The sequence below is a fragment of the Rattus norvegicus genome, chromosome 3 (assembly GCF_036323735.1).
Source record: "Rattus norvegicus strain BN/NHsdMcwi chromosome 3, GRCr8, whole genome shotgun sequence".
Classification (NCBI taxonomy): Eukaryota; Metazoa; Chordata; class Mammalia; order Rodentia; family Muridae; genus Rattus; species Rattus norvegicus.
Window position 1 is genome coordinate 35,293,094 of NC_086021.1, and position 9,455 is coordinate 35,302,548.

At 50.7% G+C, this 9,455-nt stretch overlaps 1 protein-coding gene across 10 annotated transcripts in view; it reads left to right on the top strand.

Moving 5' to 3' along the window:
- Fubp3 (far upstream element binding protein 3) overlaps positions 1 to 9,189 on the top strand; it is a 49,067-nt gene extending 39,878 nt beyond the window's left edge. For 3 of the 10 annotated variants that reach the window (XM_039105375.2, XM_006233921.5, XM_039105376.2), the window contains exons 13-18: positions 2,362 to 2,522; positions 3,268 to 3,341; positions 3,615 to 3,686; positions 3,814 to 3,890; positions 5,654 to 5,725; positions 6,467 to 8,522. In XM_039105375.2, coding sequence (XP_038961303.1) covers positions 2,362 to 2,522; positions 3,268 to 3,341; positions 3,615 to 3,686; positions 3,814 to 3,890; positions 5,654 to 5,725; positions 6,467 to 6,621 — 611 coding nt within the window. In that variant the 3' untranslated portion in view covers positions 6,622 to 8,522. 10 annotated transcript variants of the gene reach the window in all.
- The last annotated feature ends 266 nt before the right edge of the window (positions 9,190 to 9,455 follow it).

Below are 9,455 nucleotides of genomic sequence, written 5' to 3' on the forward strand. Positions count from 1 at the left end.
TACATACAGTCCATCATGTTCTGATGATTCCCCAACCATAAAATTATTTCTTTGCTACTTCATGATTGTAATTTTACCACTGTTAAGACTTACGTTTATAGCTGGTATACAGGATATTTGCTATGTGACCCTGTGGAGGTCTGACCCACAGGTTGAGAACCACTGCTCTGGGTTCTAGGATTGCACCATGGTAACTCATGTAGCAGTTTGCTTTTCTTTTCACAGGTGTCATAGATTCTAGTAGCTGCTTAAAATGGTAGGCACTTCCATACCCCACCGAGCTCATGGACTGTGCCAAGAGATTAAATTCACCTGATATTGATACCTACAGTATCATCTTGTTAGTAATTTCATTTGCCTGTATCTCAGAAAACCCTAGCAGAGGCACCCCATGTGTGCGTGCATGAGTGTTTGTGTGCGTGCTCGAGTGTGTTTGTGTGCGTGCACATGCACGTCATTATTTGTCTTCCACAGAGCCACCCAAGTAGGTCCTAGAGGACAGAGATAGATAACAGAGTGAAATGTTGAGTAACAGTCTGGGACCTACCACAAGCTGAGGTGATCATGGAGAGGCTCTTTCAAGTGAGCTGTTTCCTTTTCTTGGGAAAAGCATGTGGCTGAAAGAGAGAGTGCGCCCAGGCAACCAGGCAGCGCTCTCCCAACCCCTGCCCTTGGACAGCCTCCCGGGCCTGCTGGATTTCCATGATAAACACAGCAACATTGACAGATAGTCTGGCCAGCCCTGCTCTTGTCAGCCAGGCCTTTTAGCAGCTTTGATTAATTGCTTTACGATTTCACATCCAGCCGGCTGCTGGTGGGTCACTTCTGCCCCCCATCAGGTGGAAGAATGGAACAGGCTGCTGAATGAGTCAAGACAGCCACCATGTGCCAAACTAGTGACCTCATTTTGAAGGAAGATGAACTTATATTAACTCCTTCTGGCCGTATGCAGTTTTGCAGTGCCTTTGTATCTGAAGAACGAGCTCCTGAGGTCTCCCAGCAGAGCATCTTGGGCTGCTGGCCTGGCTAAGGTGGGGCTGCAGTCAGTCCTCTGTCTTGGGGTGCTTACTCTTGGCTGCTAGCGGGGGCTCCTGAGAGTAGACACGTGCAAGTGCCTGTGGACATGGTCTCTGCTTCTTTGTTGCTCACTGCCTCTCCAAGTCTTGACTGGGAACGAAACAGCTCACTCTTCCTGGGGCAGAGATGACAGAGGCTGTGGCCTCTGAGGAGAGGATCCAGGAACTACACTGAGCATCCAGAACACACTTAGGACTCACCTCCATTTCTGTTTCTTGAGCCTTTTGAGATGAAATAAAGTCAAAGCTTGTCCCCGCTGCCCTCCTCGTCAGCAGCCTCACTTGCTCAGTAGTGTTTTTAGATTGGTGTTCATCCGCTGAGGCAGTAGAGAAGGGTGAGCTCTGAAGGAGAGCTGTGGGATAGGCGGCACTGCGTCACCCATGTCATTTCAAGCTGGATTGGATTGGAAATGGGCAAGGGGCAGCCCAACATTAACACACGGTCTTTGCTTTGGGACTCATGGAAGTCCCTGCTTCCCTTATAACCAGAACTTCCAACACGTTATCTGCAGTTTTGTAAAACATGCTCCAGGTTTTCCTTGTCTTCTGGGAGTACTCTGCTCCCAGAGAGTTGATGCAAGAGATCTGTAAGTTCTGTGAAATTTCAGAAGAATGGGTCATTGTTTACTAGCTGGTGGAGTTTTTGTTACACACGTTTGATTAAGAGACTGAGACTTGCAGGGTTTTCAGAGAGAACAACTAAATTTCCAACACCCGCTCCATCTAGGCCATATGCCCCGCCTCCTCCCCCTCTGTACTGCTTCTGTCTGGACCCATCCCCCCACCAAGACAGAGGGACCTGAGAGGGAGCAGGGTGTGACACTAAAGGCCAGAGTGGGCTCCAAGCATTGTTGGGGCTATAGCCGCCCCGTTTGAGCCGTGGAGGAGGAGGGAGGGAGGGAAAGCAGCCCTACCCAGGCTAAAGGCCCCATTGTGTATGCTGGGCATCAGCTCTCCATTCTTACACTGAGGAGGACCAGCCTTGGGGGACCGACAGACTTCAAGGCAGGCAGGAATGAATCCAGTGGCCTGCAGCAGTTGGCCCAGACCCTTCTATGGGTCCAGTGGCCACAGAGGCTGCAGTCTAGCTGCAGTCATCTTGGCTCCAGATGGCTAGTGTGGCCCACAAGAAGCACTGGATTTTGTCTGGGTCCCTGTGCAGTAAACAGAAGAGAGCAAGAGTTTAGCTGTGGCAAGAGCTAGCATGTGCCTTTAGCCACCCCTAAGCATAGGCCACCTGCTCAGGGTCACCTCTGGTCTAATCACCCATCTTTCCTGCCTGCAGGGGGCGAGAACATCAAAAGCATCAACCAGCAATCAGGTGCCCACGTGGAGCTGCAGCGGAACCCCCCTCCTAACACCGACCCTAACCTGCGGATATTTACCATCAGGGGTGCTCCTCAGCAGATCGAGGTGGCCAGGCATCTCATAGATGAGAAAGTTGGCGTACGTACACGGGCCTTTCCCCACCTGGCTTATACTAGCTGGATTTGCTTTTGGATGTCCAAGGTACCTGCTTTCCCCCAGAACCTTGTGCTTCCATGCCTTTCCATCCTTGCATCATGTGGGGCAGCCTCTCCTCTCCTCTCCAAAGGAAAGTCCAAGGCTCAGGGAGTGCCAGGCCCAAATGCAATGAGAGAAGCCTCTGGCATGGCTGCCAAGGCTTCAGCAGTCAGAGCTCCGGCCATGTCCCTGCAGATGAGCCTAGATGAGCTGCAGGAAAGCGGCCTCCCCCAGCGCTGCCCCAGGCTCCCTCAGTGTCACCCTGGCCACCAGCCCTGCAGGCAGCTTTCATTGACTCTGGCTTTAGTTTCAGGCACCTCAAAGCAGATAAAGAAAGGGAGTGTTGATGGAGGACAGATGGGCCACTGCTCACCTCAATGGGGACGTAGAATGGCAGAAAGAGCCCTGGGCCAGCCTAAATTGACGGGAGAGTCAAGCAGGTTGGTCCTCCCCCAGGGTGACATGCAAGGGCAATCGTGGTGGTGCCAGGACTGGCTGTGTGGTGGTCTTGGTCATTTGAGGGGCAGAGCACCACTGCAGACATTGTCTGCTGGGGAAGGAAGCTAGTGTGAGCGCAGAGCTGTCTCCTTCACTTGACTTGCCTCCCATAGTGGCTTCCCTGGGTGGGCCTGGGCAGAGGGCAAAGTGACTTGGTGACACGGGTGAGAGCTCCTCTGTGCCCACACAGGGTGCCAGCCTCGGAGCCCCTACAGCCTTCGGACAGAGCCCCTTCAGCCAGCCACCAGCTGCACCACATCAAAAGTGAGTCTTCTGCCTCCGTCCTGGCGGAAGGTTCATCACCCGTTTAACCTCCTTGGTCCAACTGCTTTGCTGTGCTAATCCAAGTCCTGGGAGGGGCCACACTGTTTTCCTCTCTGTCCTGCCCTGTACATCGCTGATCAGTCAGAGTAAAGCCCAGAGCTGAGGGTTTCCCATCGAATGTCTTCTGGAGGGAGCACAGTGCCTGGGTAGAGGGGAGTGGGTTGAGCTGGCAGCTCTTCCTGCAGACCAACAGTGTTCCTTCCTTCCCTACAGCACCTTTCCCCCCAGGGCCTTCCCCAACATCGCTGCTAAAGTTAACGGGAACCCCCACAGCACCCCTGTGAGGTAGGTAATTAACTGTCCCTCTGCCAGTAGGAGGGTGAGGGAGTCAACAATAAAGAGGAGGAGGCTTGGAAAGCAGGGGAGGGCTCAATGCCCTGAGCTGTCATAAAGCATTCTCTGTCATCCACAGCGGCCCTCCAGCTTTTCTGACCCAAGGCTGGGGCAGCACTTACCAGGCTTGGCAGCAGCCTACACAGCAAGTCCCAAGTAAGTGACCCACAAGAGGGTGAGGATGCACACCAGGGTGGTCAGACTGATGCTTATAGAGCCAGGCAACTGGGGTGGGGGTAGGGAGAGTTGCTCAGTTCCACTCCTGGTGTGGCAATGCTCCTCCCTAGAAATGGGGCCTAGTAGACCCAGGCTGTGGGAACACATAGTAGGTAAGGCTGCTTTCCCTGGCTCACACAGGACCTATTCAGAGCAGGGGTTTGGGCTGGAAAGGACAGTGGGTGTGGTTTGACAAGGCTCTCTAGTCTCCATTTCTAAGGCTAAGCTCCAACCAAGAGCTTCTCTGTACTCTGCTCTCCTAGGCAGCTTCCTGCCTGGCAGGGACACACACACACACACACACACACACACACACACACACACACACACATCACCCTACTTAGTCTTCTTGTGTCAGGACGACTTCTCTTCAGTGACCTAGCAAAGGACATTTTCTGTCACCTAGACTTCTCAGAAACAGAATTGTGTCTGCCCAGCCGCTAAGAGGAGGAGGAGCTTGTACAGTCTTCAGCCCTCTCCATCCACTCTGCCACCTCTGCTCTGTTTGCCTTTCTCAAACAGCAGCCAAAGTGTTTGATGAGCTCTGTGACCTCAGCCATTTTGTTCCCTTCCCTCCCTCAAACCCAATGACTCAAGTGTCAGACTCTGATAGGTGCTTCCCAGTGAGCAGCTGCTGGTGCACACCCTCCTCACTGACCAGGCTTGCTCTGCTGAGCACTGGGTTCCTGAGCATTCTGCTGTCTCCTTGTGACCTGGAAGTAGTGGTCTTGAAGTGCTAGGCTCTTGGATGCTATTCTGACATCTCTATCCCCAAGGCAAGAGAGTGACAGGATTGTTCCCAGATGCACCCCTGAGAGGAAAAATTCCTCCCCACTTCCCCAAAAGGAGCACTTAGAGTCAAGGTCCAGCAGAATCTGAAGCCCAATTGGTTGGCTTTGGTGTGGGTGGTAAACAGGAAGAAGTAAGACAGACTAGCTGCTTCTAGCTGTGTGGCTGAGTGCTGCCTGTGCCCAGGTCAGGGCCTGTGCAAACAGTCCTGTGCACACCGTTCGTCCCAGGGAAGAAAACAGAAGCTGTTCCTCCCTGCAGTTCTGCGCCCGTCTGCTTTCCCTCCAGCTAATTAGCATAGCAAAAACAACAGGCACTCTGCTGAGCCTGTGGACTTGGTCCATCTTCCTCTAGCTGCCTTACGTTGGCTCTGTTGAGTGGTGAAGAGTTCTGGTGAGCTCGTGCTTGTCCCTGACCTCTCTGCCTTGTCATCTGCTCGAGCCCAATGCGCCTTTCCTTGACGCTGTCTCCTGTCTCCTCATTTCTGTCTCCCCTGCCAACAGTGGAGGAGGAGGCACCTAGGCCTCTGTGCTGTTCCCACACAGCAAGGCCAGGCCAGGCAAGATCCCAGGTGGGCCTGTTACTTCTGTCATTGGCATGTGCACCATGGCCACATGTGCACAAGGTCTCCCTGGCTTAAACCCCAAGCCTATGCCTTCATGTCAGGTTTTACACAGGGAATCCCCACTCCTAACCTTTCTTGTGCAGAGGGACAGTGGTTGAGCTTGTGGGGCCTCATGAGGTGTCAGCACCATTTGGACTCTATCCATGACGAACTAGGTCTAGAGTTTGAGAAGGCTTTGGCTTCCAGCCCTGCCTCCTAAAGACCCTGGTTGAAGCCAGCTTCACTGGGCTGAAGTCGCCAGGGTGGGAGTTCCTGAGCAAGGCCTGACTGCTGTCTGTTTTCTGCACAGGCCAGCAGAGCCAGCCACAGAACAGCCAGCCCGACTACAGCAAGGCCTGGGAAGACTATTACAAAAAACAGGGTGAGTGCAGCCATCGCACTGTCCATGTAGAGTCACCTGGTTTACTTTACACCCTCTCTGGGTCTGTGCCTAGGTGCCCGCCTTGTCTCTCCCCTGCGTCCTGTCAGAGGAAGCCAAATGTAGCAGTGCCCGCTAGGTGTGTTGTCTGAGTCTCTGGGGGCCATGTCAGGGCACACCAGAGATCACAGTGCAGATTGGGGCTACCACTTCACTGGTTGTGTTACCTGTCTTTCCTTAGAGTTCATTTCTCTTTATAATACCAGGAACCAAGTCAGACTTAAGACTGATTTTCATGCCAACACAAAAATGCCCCCAGGCTAATTGTCATTAGCACAGGGCCTGAGCATGTTTAGGTCTAGTGTAGGGTTCTCTGGCAACATCTCACCTAGAACCACCATTTGCTGATCAGAAGGCCCAGGTTGAAGCTCCTTGGCTTTGGAGCAGGATCACCTGTGGGTCAAGAGCTGCTCTGGTGACTTGATGGGTAGGTGTCGCGTGGCCTCAGCACTGGGCTTGGGGCCTATTTAACACCAACCCTCCCCACTGAGTACTGCACTGCACCGTCTCTACCCTCGCTGCCTGTGCTTATTCTTTGGCACCCAGAGTTGCTGACAGGCAGGCAGGGCTCTGTAGTCCTATAGAAGTGGACCCTCTAGGTGGGCTTTGGCAGGGGCTGGTAAGGCCTGAGAAAGTCTTCCACACCCTCCCTTCCTTAACTCTTGTCTGTTGTTTGTCCTCCAGGTCACACCACCAGTGCTGCCCCACAGGCCAGCTCCCCCCCAGACTACACGATGGCCTGGGCCGAGTACTACAGGCAGCAGGCCGCCTTCTATGGGCAGACTTTAGGGCAGGCTCAGGCCCACAGCCAGGTCTGTAGCCAGTCCCCAGCACCGTGATGCCACCCAGCCTTGTGCTTTCCTAGTCCCAGGGTGAGCACGGTGGCCTATAGGGTCTCCTCTGTCCCTCCACCTTGTCCCAAACCTTGAGCTTGATCAGATGCTGCTCTCTTTCTAGCTCTAGGCCTGGCAACCCTAACTCTAATTGCCATGGGTCTGTGGTAAACAAGGACCACTCCAGTGGTAGTCCTTGCAGAGAGTGGCCAGGCTGGGGCCTTTACCTGCACAGCACCTTCGGGGCCGAGCAAGTGGAGGGCCAGCTTGGCCTCTCAGTGTGTAGAAACGTGGAGGGCTCTATGTAGTCCTCAGCCAGAAGGAGCTCTCCTTGGACCTTGGGGGCAGGGCTCCCATAGGTACCTTTTGCCTTGTAGGAAGCTGGTGGTAGGCCTGGTGACCCAGAAGAAGCCCTCCCCTTGCACCCCCCTTTGCCCCTACATCTTGCCCCTAGAACCTGAGGTGCTTAGAGTCCAGTATCTGGTGGTGTGAGGTGCTGGTCTTGGGCTGACCCTCTCCCTCCCCCCCACAGGAGCAGTAGATGGGCATCTGCCGCGGCTCTTCCCCGAAATCAGTGTGAGAGAAACCTGTTTGTTACAGAGATTTTTAGATTTGCAAACCTTTCGATGAAGACCTTTGTTTTGTTCTGTGAAACACTATATTTAGATTAACAGAAATTTTCTAAAAATTAGGAAAATTAGTTACTAAACATTGGTAATTTTTGTGTCATGATTTCTTTGTAAATGTGTAAGCTCTGGAGCTCTTTTGGAGCAAAACCTGCAAGCTCAGGTGCCGGAACTCTCCTCAGAGCCTGACATTTCATCAAATGATGGGTTTGTCTTGTGTCTTTTTATTTACAGTTTTGGGTGGTTTTTTTTGTTTTTTTGTTTTTTTGTTTTTTTGTTTTTTTGTTTTTTTTTGTTGGTTTTTTGTTGGGTTTGGGGGGGTTTGGTTTTTTGTTTTGTTTTGTTTTTTGTTTTTTTGTTTTTTTCTGTTACAACAGAAAAAATGGCTTGGAAGTCTTAGGTGGTAATGTAACAAATTCTTTAAAAATTTTTAAGCAGTATTTAAATATTCATAAATGTAAATTCATTAAGTGTTTCACCTCTAATTTCTTGTATCTTGGCTGTCTGGTTTTATTGCATTTTTTAAAAAACTGAACTATTATGTATTGTAATTAATGATGTGAATTTTGAACTGAGACGGGTCCTTGTGTTGTGGAGGGTCAGTCGTGGGCTGTATCATTTCTAGCGTTTGGATGGTGATACGGAGATGCTGTCCACCTTCCTGTAAGCTGCCCGTCTCCATTGCCCAGGGCGGTTGTGTGTCTAAGACCTCCAAGCTGGTTTTAAAAACAAAAAGCCTTTCTCTATTCTCAGAAATATAAATACTGTTATTTTTAATATTAAAAAGAAATTGAATATAACTTTAACACACACTGTGGACATTAAACCATATAAAAATGTAGTGACTATTTTTTAATTCCAGGTGTTTTTTGCTTTTTTCCTTAAATATTTTCTTAATATTTGTCAAATTAACTAGATAAATAAATAAATCTAGTATTAACCACAGTATGAGTTAAATAATTTTGATTTAATAAAAGGGATGATTTCCAATGTTTACTGTAGTGTAACTTGTACAGATAACATGTATTTTTAAAGAAAAGACGAAATTGACGCTATTTTCTCTTGCGTTTTGAATTGACCTGAGGAACGCTCGTTTGAAACGCGCTCGTCCCAGTTTGCGGTTCCTGTTCTCCTCGCAGTGCTTGCAATGTCTAACCATTAAACAGCATTGGACATGTTATGCATGTGGTTGTTTTTTAAAGGTGTTCTTTTTATTTGACTGACAATTCATTTTACACTCTATATAATAAAATTTCCACAAGACATCTTGTGGGCAAAGTGTTCTTAGTCTGTTTTTTTTTTTTTTCTGGCCTTCCTAGCTGATGACGGCCTCCATCAGCCCAACTCTGATGCACAGCCTCTGGGAAGCTGTGAAGTGAAGCCGACTTTATGTGGCAGCTTTACCCTCTGACTTCAGGGCCAGCCACACTGGACAGACTTCCCTGCAACAGCATCTGAATGAGAGCAGTTCTACTTGGGTCTGGGAGAGGTGTGATGTCCAGGGAAGCCAATAGGTCAACAGCCCACTGAGCTGAGACTCTCCCTCCCACCCACCCTCCATCCCCCCACACTCTTAGGTGGCGGCCTTCACCCAAAAACACGCCAGCCCTGCCCTGTGTGTGCTCCCTGACTGCTGCATCCTCCAGGCCCACTCACCTGTGGCTCTGGTAGGTGGTGGATCATCCCTGCAGGCTCTCATGGGACTCTGAGATTCATCCCTTTTGTTCAAGAAAACAAAGAATACCCCCACCTACCCCAGGCCTACTGCAGGCCTGCTATAGGACCTGGAGGGGTAAAGGCAGAGGGACTAGCCGTTTCCTCTCTCCTGTTGAAAGCAACTGGTTTAAAATTTAGTTTCTTACCCAGGGCATCTGCAGGGCTCAGCCTTCGCCTTGTACTTAACAATTTATGGAATTGTCCCAGTATAAACACCAGTCCTTGCTCAGAACCCTCTTTGTGGTGTGTGTATGTATATATAGACACTAGACCCATTAGAGTGTGTGTGTGTGTGTGTGTGTGTGTGTGTGTGTGTGTGTACGTGTACGTACAACAGGCCCATTAGTCTTTGCTCAACCCTCTTTATGGTGGGGGGGGTGTGCTTGCGCATGCCTTGTCTCCACCGCACGCTCTTGAGAGTGAGAGACACATCTGTGGATCCTTTAGCCCAAAATGGGGTGGAGTGTGTCCCATCTGGGCCGCACTGGGGCCTGTTGA